We start from the raw sequence: 13,381 nt of genomic DNA, 5'->3' as shown, positions 1-13,381 counted from the left end.
TTAAGGTTAGTTATAAGTAGGGGTGAGGATTGGTGAGGAAGAGGGAAAACTGGGCGTACAGTCAGAAGGAGCTGGACCCCTGTGTGCTCTCAGGACTCCCCTGTAGATCACTAAATCCCCTACAGACCCCTCTATCCCCCATAGACCACTCTGTCCTCTGCAAACCCCTATATAACCTCCAAAACACTATAGACCTCTCTGCAGACCCCTATATCCTCTTCAGAATCCTGTAGACCTCTCTGCAGCCCCCTATATCTCCTCCAGAACCATATGACCTCTCTGCAGACTCCTATATCCTCTAGAATCCTGTAGACCTCTCTGCAGAGTCCCTATATCCCCTCCAGAACCTTATAGACCTCTCTGCAGACCCCTATATCACCTCCAGAACCCTATAGACCTCTCTGCAGACCCATGTATCACCTCCAAAACCTTATAGACCTCTCTGCAGACCCCTATATCACCTCCAGAACCATATAGACCTCTCTGCAGACCCATATACTCTCTCCAGAACCCTATAGACCTCTCTGCAGACCCATATACACTTTCCAGAACCCTGTAGACCTCTCTGCAGACCCATATACTCTCTCCAGAATCCTGTAGACCTCTCTGCAGACCCCTATATCACCTCCAGAACCTTATAGACCTCTCTGCAGACCCCTATATTCCCTCCAGATCCATATAGACCTCTCTGCAGACCCCTATACTCTCTCCAGAATCCTGTAGACCTCTCTGCAGACCCCTATATCACCTCCAGAACCTTATAGACCTCTCTGCAGACCCCTATATTCCCTCCAGATCCATATAGACCTCTCTGCAGACCTCTATATCTTCTCCAGAATCCTGTAGACCTCTCTGCAGACCCCTATATCCCCTCCAGACCCCTCTGGCAGCGGTTTATCCCCCATTCTGCCATTGGCCTGACGTCTCCTGTCTGCAGAGGATCAGGAAACTATCATAGACATTAGATAGACGCCCACCAAGATGTGGTAGAGTTGGAGGTCCATTTAGCGTTGGTGACGGGTGTAGGGATCGGGGTATCGGGCTACACCTCAGGCAGTTGTGGTGTTGCAGTGAGTGATTGGATTAGGGTTGGGTGTAGCTGTTGGGCTCCTGGAGTTGGGTGCCGGTTACCCGTGATGAGGGATCCGGTAGCGCAGAAGAGCGGCCGCCGTGTGGTAGACGGTCATAAGGCTGATGCTACAGATTATATTCTTCGCTGATCTTGTTTTTTCCCTTTCCAGAAATTCTGCGTGGTGACGGCCAGGTAAGTTCCCTTGTTCCTATGTATTTTGCCATCACACGATGAGACGGCCGGCGGCCGCTCCCTCCAGGGGGGCACCGGATTTATTATTGCCCCCTCCTACAGGCTCGGTAAGATCCTAGCAGAGTCTCCGCTCCCCGGACGCCTGGACATCCAGCTGCCCATCATCTCCGATGAGTTCAAGTTCCAGGTGTGGAGGAAGATGTTCCGGGCGCTGATGCCAGGTGAGAACGGGGCTGTAATGTGGAGCAAGTCTATGGGTGGTGACACAATGGAGGACGCGGAGAAGCACAGAAGATACATTACCAGCCGCGACCTCCAGGTGGCAGCACAGTCCCATCCATTACGATCCACCACAAACCTCTCCGCCTCCATTTGTAGTGAAAAAAAGGGTTTGAGGGTTTTTTTTTTTTCAGAAAGTTTTGTGTAAATACAATTTTTTTTTTCCATTAATTTCTATCTTCCAAGCTCTGGAGAACCTGACGTTTGACCCGGACTCAGCGCAGCAGAACCTGGTGGTGTCAGGAGACGGTAAATCGGTGGAATGTACCGACCACAAGCAGCCGGTGTCCGACGATCCCGGACGCTTCGACAAAGGCAACTGTTTGGTCACCAAACAAAGCTTCACGGAAGGAGAGCACTACTGGGAGGTGCTGGTGGAGGACAAGCCCAGGTGGGCGCTGGGTGTCATCTCCGAGACCGCCAACCGCAAGGGCAAACTTCACGCCAGTCCCTCCAATGGCTTCTGGATCATGGGCTGTAAGGAAGGGAAGGTCTATGAGGCCCACGCCGAGGCCAAAGAGCCGCGTCTCCTCCGCGTGGACGGGCGTCCGGAGAAGATCGGGGTCTACCTCAGCTTCTCCGATGGCGTGGTGTCCTTCTTTGATTCCGGGGACGAGGACAACGTGAAGCTCCTGTACACCTTCCACGAGCGATTCTCCGGCCGCCTCCATCCGTTCTTCGATGTTTGCTGGCACGACAAAGGGAAGAACGGCCAACCCATGAAGTTCTACGCTCCACCAGGGGGCCAGTGATGGCGCCAGAGAGGCCCATACAGATCCCATGGACGTGGATGTGACAGATCCCATACAGATCTACCCTGCTCCTCGGGATCTGACAGACCCTGATCCCCTCTATATTGGGGTGTGAAGACTTTCACATCAATAAAATGTTTCCCACCACAACTGCTGATTTGTACATGGTTCATAATGGTACTGAGCATGCTGGGACTTGTAGTTACCGACCACAGTTATTCTGGCTCCGCACAATATATGCTGACGGTGCCAGGGTCTCGGCAGCTATCGGTAGACGTGACGCCTCCGGCCTCAATGCAGAAGTGAGCAGAGCTGGATCAGTAGAAGAGCGCCCCCTCTCATACACAGGTCGTGTCTGGTACTGCAACCCTATCCCATTCACTCCAATAGAGTTTTAATACCAGACACATGTCCTGCACTGGCCGGCACCTCTTAAAGGGGTTGTCCAGAGCTCTCCCTGACGTGGCTCCATCAGCCGGGTCAGCAATTAGGACGTGAGCAGAAGATCTGCCGGTGGAGACTGTCCGCAGCGCTGATCACCTCCTGATGCAGAAGTGACCCCTGCAATAGGGGAACAACATATAGACCCCCTGATGGAGCGCCCCGTACACCCCTCCCCTATATACAGTATCTGCCCGTGCTCAGTATCGGCCTCATTCACACGGTTGCAGATTGTCGCCTGCTTTGTGTATATACATATATCTCTATCGGCAGTGGGGGAGGGGAGGCTCATCAGGGTGCGGCCCCCGGGTTATTATGACACCGGGGGGGCCGGGGATTTCCATGGCGGCCATTATTATACCGACTCCTGTGACTCATGAGACATCAGAGGTGAAAGTGAAAGGAAGAAGTCTCTCCATCCCAATCACAGGGGTAAAGGAACAGAAGTGGTACTGAGATACTGTACCACAGGTCCTGCACTGGTTATGGGGGATCCACAGAAAAGATCCCGAGACCCCAGATTGTGACGTGCCACTTTAAGTAAATATATACACATACAGTACAGACCAAAAGTTTGGACACACCTTCTCATTTAAAGATTTTTCTGCATTTTCATGACTATGAAAATTGTACATTCACACTGAAGGCATCAAAACTATGAATTACCACATGTGGAATTATATACTTAACAAAAAAGTGTGAAACAACTGAAAATATGTCTTATATTCCAGGTTCTTCACAGTAGCCACCTTTTGCTTTGATGACTGCTTTGCACACTCTTGGCATTCTCTTGATGAGCTTCAAGAGGTAGTCACCGGAAATGGTCTTCCAGCAATCTTGAAGGAGTTCCCAGAGATGCTCAGCACTTGTTGGCCCTTATATATATACACACATCTATATACATAGGAGAAGCATAATCCCCGCACATTTCCATGCGATTCTTGCGCCAGTCGCAATCTAAACGCAGCGACAATCCGCGCAGAGAACACAGCAGACACGATCGCTGACCGGCCCGCGCATGCGCACTGCACCCTGGTGTATAACTAGAAAGGCTCCTTCTCCTGACAACAGATGACGCGGCCGGATTGTAATAATGTGATTGGCCGGTATGCCAGGCTTTATAATAACAGCAGCTTTCAGTCCAGCCACAGAAGTGAAAGAGCAGCGCAGCGATGAGGAGCGTCCTGAGTGCGGCGGCCGTGCTGACGGCTCTGTGCCTGACCCTGGCCGCGGCTGACACCAGTGAGTAGTAGCTGCTGGCTCCCAGCATGGCCTCTCTTATATTGATGGGATTATGTGTGGTCCTGGATGTTCTGTTGTGTAGTTACACGGAGACGTCGCTGACGGGCGACATTGTGCGATATACAGCGTGTCATGTGTCGCATAGACTGGTCGCTAACACAGAACTAGTATATGTCTCCTATACATTATATATAGATATGGGGGGATGTGCGGGACTTTTACCCAAATTCTGTTTATATGGGGTAAGAGGAGGGGAGAGGGGGAGTCGCGATATAACGCGGGGCTGCGACTGACTGCGATAGTCGCAGCAGATATCAGGAGAAATGGGAACAAGGGAGACGGCAGGAGGCGGAATAACAACAACCCCCATCATCCAGGGAGCGGCCACAGCCCAGAGTTTCACTTTCATGTTCAGGGAAAATCCAGACCTGATCCCAACCCCCAGTACTGGCTGATAACAGAGAGGGATGGCTGATAACAGAGAGGGATGGCTGATAACAGAGAGGGATGGCTGATAACAGAGAGGGATAGATCGCACTCTCCTGTCCCCCAGTAATATTGGCTGATAACAGGGAGTACTAGCTGTTGTCTCTGGGCTCCCCTGTGTATCCTGTATCTGTATTAGATGTGGATACATTGTGTCTGGCTCCTGGTGAGGCTGTTGTGGTTACTATTATTCTGTTCTCTGCTCCTGATCTGATGGGATTGTTTGTAGTTTCTGGGCTGAATGTTTATTTTTATTTGGAACATTTACTGACTAAATATTGTTTAAAATCCTTTTTATTGTAATGTTTGTTCCCGTGCGGCTCCTTCACCTGCAATGTCTGTACAGCGGGACCCCGGTACTGCAGAGCAGGGATATTACTGATCCCCCCCGCCATGGGTGGCTGGTACAGCGGGACCCCGGTACTGCAGAGCAGGGATATTACTGATCCCCTGCCATGGGTGGCTGGTACAGCGGGACCCCGGTACTGCAGAGCAGGGATATTACTGATCCCCTGCCATGGGTGGCTGGTACAGCGGGACCCTGGTACTGCAGAGCAGGGATATTACTGATCCCCCGCCATGGGTGGCTGGTACAGCGGGACCCCGGTACTGCAGAGCAGGGATATTACTGATCCCCTGCCATGGGTGGCTGGTACAGCGGGACCCCGGTACTGCAGAGCAGGGATATTACTGATCCCCTGCCATGGGTGGCTGGTACAGCGGGACCCCGGTACTGCAGAGCAGGGATATTACTGATCCCCTGCCATGGGTGGCTGGTACAGCGGGACCCCGGTACTGCAGAGCAGGGATATTACTGATCCCCTGCCATGGGTGGCTGGTACAGCGGGACCCTGGTACTGCAGAGCAGGGATATTACTGATCCCCCGCCATGGGTGGCTGGTACAGCGGGACCCCGGTACTGCAGAGCAGGGATATTACTGATCCCCTGCCATGGGTGGCTGGTACAGCGGGACCCCGGTACTGCAGAGCAGGGATATTACTGATCCCCCGCCATGGGCGGCTGGTACAGCGGGACCCCGGTACTGCAGAGCAGGGATATTACTGATCCCCCGCCATGGGCGGCTGGTACAGCGGGACCCCGATACTGCAGAGCAGGGATATTACTGATCCCCCGCCATGGGCGGCTGGTACAGCGGGACCACGGTACTGCAGAGCAGGGATATTACTGATCCCCCGCCATGGGCAGCTGGTACAGCGGGACCCCGGTACTGCAGAGCAGGAATATTACTGATCCCCCGCCATGGGTGGCTGGTACAGCGGGACCCCGGTACTGCAGAGCAGGGATATTACTGATCCCCTGCCATGGGTGGCTGGTACAGCGGGACCCCGGTACTGCAGAGCAGGAATATTACTGATCCCCCGCCATGGGTGGCTGGTACAGCGGGACCCCGGTACTGCAGAGCAGGGATATTACTGATCCCCCGCCATGGGTGGCTGGTACAGCGGGACCCTGGTACTGCAGAGCAGGGATATTACTGATCCCCCGCCATGGGTGGCTGGTACAGCGAGACCCCGGTACTGCAGAGCAGGAATATTACTGATCCCCCGCCATGGGTGGCTGGTACAGCGGGACCCCGGTACTGCAGAGCAGGGATATTACTGATCCCCCGCCATGGGTGGCTGGTACAGCGGGACCCCGGTACTGCAGAGCAGGAATATTACTGATCCCCCGCCATGGGTGGCTGGTACAGCGGGACCCCGGTACTGCAGAGCAGGGATATTACTGATCCCCCGCCATGGGTGGCTGGTACAGCGGGACCCTGGTACTGCAGAGCAGGGATATTACTGATCCCCCGCCATGGGTGGCTGGTACAGCGAGACCCCGGTACTGCAGAGCAGGGATATTACTGATCCCCCGCCATGGGTGGCTGGTACAGCGGGACCCCGGTACTGCAGAGCAGGGATATTACTGATCCCCCGCCATGGGCGGCTGGTACAGCGGGACCCCGGTACTGCAGAGCAGGGATATTACTGATCCCCCGCCATGGGTGGCTGGTACAGCGAGACCCCGGTACTGCAGAGCAGGGATATTACTGATCCCCCGCCATGGGTGGCTGGTACAGCGGGACCCCGGTACTGCAGAGCAGGGATATTACTGATCCCCCGCCATGGGTGGCTGGTACAGCGGGACCCCGGTACTGCAGAGCAGGGATATTACTGATCCCCCGCCATGGGTGGCTGGTACAGCGGGACCCCGGTACTGCAGAGCAGGAATATTACAGATCGCCCGCGATGGGCGGCTGCAGCGCAGCCCATACAGTGACGCCATGTAAATGTCGCCTTCAGAGGGCCCGCGGCATTTATATGGTTAAACAGCAGCAATCGGAGCTCAATCTGTGCACCCAATAAGGGACATACCGGATGTCCTGTGCCAGGAAGGGGTTAAATCATTCACTCTGCAGCCTGGAATGGCTGATAACAGGAAGCAATAGCCTGCAGGTGTCCTCTGCCCATCCCAAAATGACTGTGAACTCCGCAGCGGAGGCTGCTGGGAGTTGTAGTCTGATCCCACCATCAGACACACAGGTCACTGGAGAGCAGGAGCTCGCACTCTACCACCGGATACTATTTAGCCTTTTTTTTTGTGCAATTATAGCAGCACAGAGTATTTCAGGATACAGTGACTTGTCCACCAATATGGGGTCAGGACGGCAGCAACTTCTTTATGTGAGGAAGGAAATGAGACAAGTAGGAGGTGACAGACTGAGGGCTACACAGGGTGGAAGGAGCAGAGCCAGCAGCACAGAGGATGTCAGGAGAGGAGCATCACAGTCTCAGAGTCATGTGGAAGGAGCAGAGTCATCAGCAGCACAGAGGATGTCAGGAGAGGAGGACAGTGATCTTATAGGAGGTCATAGTTACATAGCGAAGGGTGCAGAGTCATCAGCAGCACAGAGGATGTCAGGAGAGGAGGACAGTGATCTTATAGGAGGTCATAGTTACATAGCGAAGGATGCAGAGTCATCAGCAGCACAGAGGATGTCAGGAGAGGAGGGCACTGATCTTATAGGAGGTCATAGTTACATAGCGAAGGGTGCAGAGTCATCAGCAGCACAGAGGATGTCAGGAGAGGAGGGCACTGATCTTATAGGAGGTCATAGTTACATAGCGAAGGATGCAGAGTCATCAGCAGCACAGAGGATGTCAGGAGAGGAGGGCACTGATCTTCTAGGAGGTCATAGTTACATAGCGAAGGGTGCAGAGTCATCAGCAGCACAGAGGATGTCAGGAGAGGAGGGCACTGATCTTATAGGAGGTCATAGTTACATAGCGAAGGGTGCAGTCATCAGCAGCACAGAGGATGTCAGGAGAGGAGGGCACTGATCTTATAGGAGGTCATAGTTACATAGCGAAGGGTGCAGAGTCATCAGCAGCACAGAGGATGTCAGGAGAGGAGGACACTGATCTTATAGGAGGTCATAGTTACATAGCGAAGGGTGCAGAGTCATTAGCAGCACAGAGGATGTCAGGAGAGGAGGACAGTGATCTTATAGGAGGTCATAGTTACATAGCGAAGGGTGCAGAGTCATCAGCAGCACAGAGGATGTCAGGAGAGGAGGGCACTGATCTTATAGGAGGTCATAGTTACATAGCGAAGGGTGCAGAGTCATCAGCAGCACAGAGGATGTCAGGAGAGGAGGGCACTGATCTTATAGGAGGTCATAGTTACATAGCGAAGGGTGCAGAGTCATCAGCAGCACAGAGGATGTCAGGAGAGGAGGACAGTGATCTTATAGGAGGTCATAGTTACATAGCGAAGGGTGCAGAGTCATCAGCAGCACAGAGGATGTCAGGAGAGGAGGGCACTGATCTTGTGGAAGGTTACAGACTGAGACTTGTATATTGTAAGGAGCAGGGTCCCCAGCAGCACAGAGTATTTCAGCAGGCCGTGCTATTTGCGGGGGGCTGGAGACACCCCTCCCTTCTCATGCCCCCTGTGTTTCTCCGCAGAGCCCCCCACGGTGAATATTTACAGCCAGACCCCGGTGGAGTTCGGGGTGAAGAACACTCTGATCTGTCACACCAGCGGCTTCCACCCCCCGCGCATCGACATAATGCTGAAGAAGAACGGCAAGCCGCTGGAGGACTGCAGCGACTCCGACCTGTCCTTCGGCCGAGACTGGACGTACTACAAGACCAAGCACGTCGAGTTCACCCCCGAGAGCGGAGACAACTGGGAGTGCGAGGTCAAGCACGACGAGGGGAAACCGCTGACCTACCGGCTCGGTACGTCAGCCCCTCCGTCCCCATGATAACACTGCCTGCACTGACGTCTATTCCCACCCTGTCCCCATGATAACACTGCCTGCACTGATGTATATTCCCACCCTGTCCCCATGATAACACTGCCTGCTCACAGGGGTGAATGCTTTCTTTGTGTGGCCCTCGTCCTGGTAGGACAGAGATGAGCGTCAGCAGCCGATCGCTCACCATTTTGTATTTTCTTCTTTTTCAGAAATTTTCTAATTTGTTTCAAAGGTGAGTGACGATTTTATCATTTCCCTTAATAGAAAAAAAAAAAAGATTGAAAAATGTCTCACGGGGGAAAAGGCCGGAAGAGTAGAGACCCCTGCGCCACCACGGTCATAGCGGGGATCGCCGGTACTGCGCTCGCCTTCCCCTTTATCTCCTGCGCTCGCTGATTACCACTTTGTTTCCTCTTTTATTTGCAGCCGGAGGTGAAGTGTCGTCTTCTGTGTCTTCCACTGTCCGCCAGTCAGCCGATTACACCTCCTCCAGCCACAACGAATGGGTTAATTCTCGCCTTCCTGCGCTCCGGCCTCCGTCTCTTCTCTGAAAGTTTTAAAGAAAATACTTTTATTTTTCTTTTTATTATTATCTTTTTAATCCTCGGCGGCAGTCATGTGACCTCTTTTTTTTTTTTTTTTATTTTTTATTTTTTTTCTTCCTGCCTGTGTATTAATTTCCCCCGGGTGCTTGTGTGGCCCCCGATGATCCTCTTAGACCCCCGATGTAGCAGAGCCGAGTCTGTCATTATTGCGTTTCCTTCCATTTTAGAGGTGGTTGTTGTTGTTGTTGTTGTTTTGCAAAATTCACATTCTTAATTTGCGCCTTTTTTTTTTTTTCCTTCGGTTTTCTCTTCGCTCCTGTGGACGTGGATTTTGTTCTCGAGACTTTTGCGCTTTCTTGACGGATCCTGTCACTTTTTGTTCTAGAACGTTGCGAAAAGAAAAGAAATTTGATTTTGTGCTAAAAAAAAAAAAAGCAGCGAATAAAAGAAAAAAAAAACAGACAAAAAAAACCCCCTGTAAATGATGAATCAGCCCCGCGTGCTTTCTTACATGGGACTGCGGGTGCTGCACAGGGACATGTCCGGCTCTGCTGCCTCTGCACTATCTATGTATCATGTGATAAGTTTGTGCCCCCTCCCCGCGTTGATTTCTTCTCTTTTATACGATTGCTGATTCATTTACAATATAAGATCAGATTTTCCTCTGTATGTACCGGGGGCAGGAAAATGATAATGAGCGGCCCTGCACTGTATATGGGGGTTAGCGCCCCCCCAGTGGGCACGGCCGGGATTACACGTAGTGATGGCATCCGACCGAGAAAGAAACTCATCTGGTCGTCGGTGTCGTGAGACGGCGCGAATGTGGCTACCTGCAACCACAGCCGTAGAGACCGATCCCTGTCTGCTGGGCGGAGCTTGTATTTAGTGGGCGGGGCCCACAGTGAGTGGGCGTTACCTTATGGGGTGGGTGGTGACAGTGTCTCTGGTGCATACAGACATATTTTATACTAATAAAGTTTTTTCTTGACCCCCCGCTGCTCGTCTTTACCTTGTGTCATCACCAGCATGTCGGGACTCGTCCACCTCCGCCCAGGAGCGACGCTGGGAACGCCTCGGCCGCTCGACTCCGGAGATGATCATTTCTGTGTTTTATAGTCTGATGCCTGTAATTTATACACTTCTGGGCGGTGGCGAGTCCCTGACGAGCTGCGCTGATCTCCAGTCACCTCTGGAGCTGCGCTCATAGGCGACTCCGGCCTCATCAGGGACCGGGGCGCAAAATCCAGGGAGTCGCAGAATTGTACAGCAGAGACGAGCGATGGAGAGGGACAGATGAGCCAAAAATATTGGAGCAGCTCATAGACAAGGAGCCCGGAAGTGATAGTGTTACTGATGGAGGCCTGGTCCGGGGCAGCGACGCCCCTGCAAGGTCCGGGGTAGCGACGCCCCTGCAAGGTCCGGGGTAGCGACGCCCCCGCAAGGTCCGGGGTAGCGACGCCCCCGCAAGATCCGGGATAGCGACGTTTCCACAAGGTCCGGCGCAGCGACGTCCCACAAGGTCCGAGGTAGCGACGTTCTCACAAGGTCCATGGTAGCGATGCCCCCACAAGGTCCGAGGTAGCGACGTTCTCACAAGGTCCATGGTAGCGATGCCCCCACAAGGTCTGAGGTAGTGACTCCCCACAAGGTCCGGAGTAGCGACGTTCTCACAAGGTCCATGGTAGCGACGTTCTCACAAGGTCTGGGATAGCAATGTTCTCACAATGTCCAGGGTAGCGACAGCCCACAAGGTCCGGGGTAGCGACGCCCCCCCACAAGGTCCGGGATAGCGACGCCCCACAAGGTCCGGAGTAGTGACGCCCCCACAAGGTCTGGGATAGCGATGCCCCACAAGGTCCGGAGTAGCGACGTTCTCACAAGGTCCATGGTAGCGATGCCCCCACAAGGTCCGAGGTAGTGACTACCCACAAGTTCCAGGGTAGCGACACCCCCACAAGGTCCGAGGTAGCGACACCCCCACAAGGTCCGGGGTAGCGACGCCCCCACAAGGTCCGGGGTAGCGACGCCCCCACAAGGTCCGGGGTAGCGACGCCCCCACAAGGTCCGGGGTAGCGACGCCCCCACAAGGTCCGGGGTAGCGACGCCCCCACAAGGTCAGGGGTAGCGACGCCCCCACAAGGTCCGGGGTAGCGACGTTCTCACAAGGTCCGGGGTAGTGACGCCCTGAACAAGGTCAGGGATAGCGATGTTCTATAAAGGTCGAGGGTAGCGGCGCACCCACAAGGTCCGGAGTAGCGATGTTCTCTCAAGTTCCAGGGTAGCGACACCCCCACAAGGTCCGAGGTAGTGACGCCCCCACAAGGTCCGGGGTAGCGATGTTCTCACAAGGACCAGGGTAGCGAAGCCCCACAAGGTCCGGGATAGCGAAGCCCCACAAGGTCCGGGGTAGCGACGCCTCCACAAGGTCCGGGGTAGCAACGCCCCCACAAGGTCCGGAGTAGCGATGTTCTCTTAAGTTCCAGGGTAGCGACACCCCCACAAGGTCCGAGGTAGTGACTACCCACAAGGTCCGGGGTAGCGACGTTCTCACAAGGTCCGGGGTAGCGAAGCCCCACAAGGTCCGGGATAGCGAAGCCCCACAAGGTCCGGGGTAGCGACGCCTCCACAAGGTCCGGGGTAGCAACGCCCCCACAAGGTCCGGAGTAGCGATGTTCTCTCAATGTCCAGGGTAGCGGCGCCCCCACAAGGTCTGGGGTAGCGATGTTCTCTCAAGGACCAAGGTAGCGACGCCCCCACAAGGTCCAGGGTAGCGACGCCCCCACAAGGTCCTGGGGTAGCGATGTTCTCACAAGGTCCAGGGTAGCGACGTTCTCACAAGGTCGAAGGTAGTGACGCCCACACAAGGTCCGTGATAGCAATGTTCTCACAAGGTCCAGGGTAGCGATGCCCCCACAAGGTCCGAGGTAGCGACGTTCTCACAAGGTCTGGGGTAGTGACGCCCCACAAGGTCCGAGGTAGTGATGCTCCACAAGGTCCGAGGTAGTGACGCCCCCACAAGGTCTGGGGTAGCGATGTTCTCACAAGTTCCAGGGTAGTGACGCCCCCACAAGGTCCGGGGTACCGATGCCCCCACAAGGTCCGGGCTAGTGACGTTCTCATAAGGTCCGTGGTAGCGACGCCCCCACAAGGTGCGTGGTAGCGACGTTCTCACATGGTCCACGGTAGCGATGCCCCCACAAGGTCCAAGTTAGTGACTCCCCACAAGGTCCGGGATAGCGAAGCCCCACAAGGGCTGCTGTCATCTCCGGATCGCACTCTGGTGCTGTCCGGTCCGATCCTGGAACCCATCATGTGTGGACTTTTATCCAGATAAAAGATCGGATCCCAGAGGAGGATGATGGGAGGAGGTCGCTCTACAGGACCGTAGAAATATCCGGAAAAATCCATCGTGATCAAAACCGAGTCCTCAGGGGTTGAAGCTTCGTAACGGCGAACTGAGAAGATGACAAAGAGCCATGGAGGCGACTCCAGCCTCATCAGGGTCCGGGGCACAAAATCCAGGGAGTCGCAGAATTATACAGCAGAGACGAGCGATGGAGAGGGACAGATGAGCCGGAAATATTAGAGCAGCTCATAGACAAGGAGCCCGGAAGTGATACTGTTACTGATGGAGGCCTGGTCCGGGGCAGTGATGCCCCCGCAAGGTCCGGGGCAGCGACGCCCCCGCAAGGTTCGGGGTAGCGACGCCCCCTCAAGTTCCGGGGTAGCGACGCCCCCACAAGGTCCGGGGTAGCGACGCCCCCACAAGGTCCGGGGTAGCGACGCCCCCACAAGGTCCGGGGTAGCGACGCCACCCCCACAAGGTCCGGGGTAGCGACGCCCCCACAAGGTCCGGGATAGCGACGTTCTCACAAGGTTCGGGATAGCGACGTTCTCACAAGGTCCAGGGTAGTTACGTTCTCACAAGGTCCATGGTAGAGATGCCCCCACAAGGTCCAGCGTACCGATGCCCCACAAGGTCCGTGGTAGCGACGCTCTCACAAGGTCTGGGGTAGCGACATCCCCCCAAAAGATCTGAGGTAGTGACGCCCCCACAAGGTCCGGGGTATCGATGCCCCCACAAAGTCTGGGGTAGCAACGTTC

The 13,381-nt window shown here is 54.6% G+C and overlaps 2 protein-coding genes across 3 annotated transcripts in view; both read left to right on the top strand.

Moving 5' to 3' along the window:
• TRIM72 (tripartite motif containing 72) overlaps positions 1–2,445 on the top strand; it is a 43,387-nt gene extending 40,942 nt beyond the window's left edge. For both annotated transcript variants that reach the window (XM_073648808.1, XM_073648807.1), the window contains exons 5-7: positions 1,242–1,264; positions 1,367–1,485; positions 1,730–2,445. In XM_073648808.1, coding sequence (XP_073504909.1) covers positions 1,242–1,264; positions 1,367–1,485; positions 1,730–2,295 — 708 coding nt within the window. In that variant the 3' untranslated portion in view covers positions 2,296–2,445. The remainder of the gene's footprint in view (positions 1–1,241; positions 1,265–1,366; positions 1,486–1,729) is intronic.
• A 1,375-nt stretch (positions 2,446–3,820) lies between these two features.
• On the top strand, positions 3,821–10,271 carry LOC141162573 (beta-2-microglobulin-like). The gene is made up of 4 exons (XM_073648806.1): positions 3,821–3,978; positions 8,437–8,712; positions 8,942–8,964; positions 9,159–10,271. Exons 1-3 carry the CDS (start codon positions 3,909–3,911, stop codon positions 8,950–8,952), a joined length of 357 nt encoding a protein of 118 aa, XP_073504907.1. The 5' UTR covers positions 3,821–3,908; the 3' UTR covers positions 8,953–8,964; positions 9,159–10,271.
• The last annotated feature ends 3,110 nt before the right edge of the window (positions 10,272–13,381 follow it).

The sequence above is a fragment of the Phyllobates terribilis genome, unplaced genomic scaffold (genome assembly GCF_046119375.1).
Source record: "Phyllobates terribilis strain yellow unplaced genomic scaffold, ASM4611937v1 Scaffold_9__5_contigs__length_417890890, whole genome shotgun sequence".
Lineage (NCBI taxonomy): Eukaryota > Metazoa > Chordata > Amphibia > Anura > Dendrobatidae > Phyllobates > Phyllobates terribilis.
The sequence above is the reverse complement of the archived record's forward strand: the minus strand, read 5'-3'. Positions and strand labels throughout refer to the sequence as shown.

Bases quoted from the DNA above. Each gene is read 5' to 3' on its own strand.
- LOC141162573 (XM_073648806.1), top strand. From the start codon at position 3,909: ATGAGGAGCGTCCTGAGTGCGGCGGCCGTGCTGACGGCTCTGTGCCTG. The intron at 3,979-8,436 runs GTGAGTAGTAGC...GTTTCTCCGCAG, and splicing joins CCTGGCCGCGGCTGACACCA to AGCCCCCCACGGTGAATATT.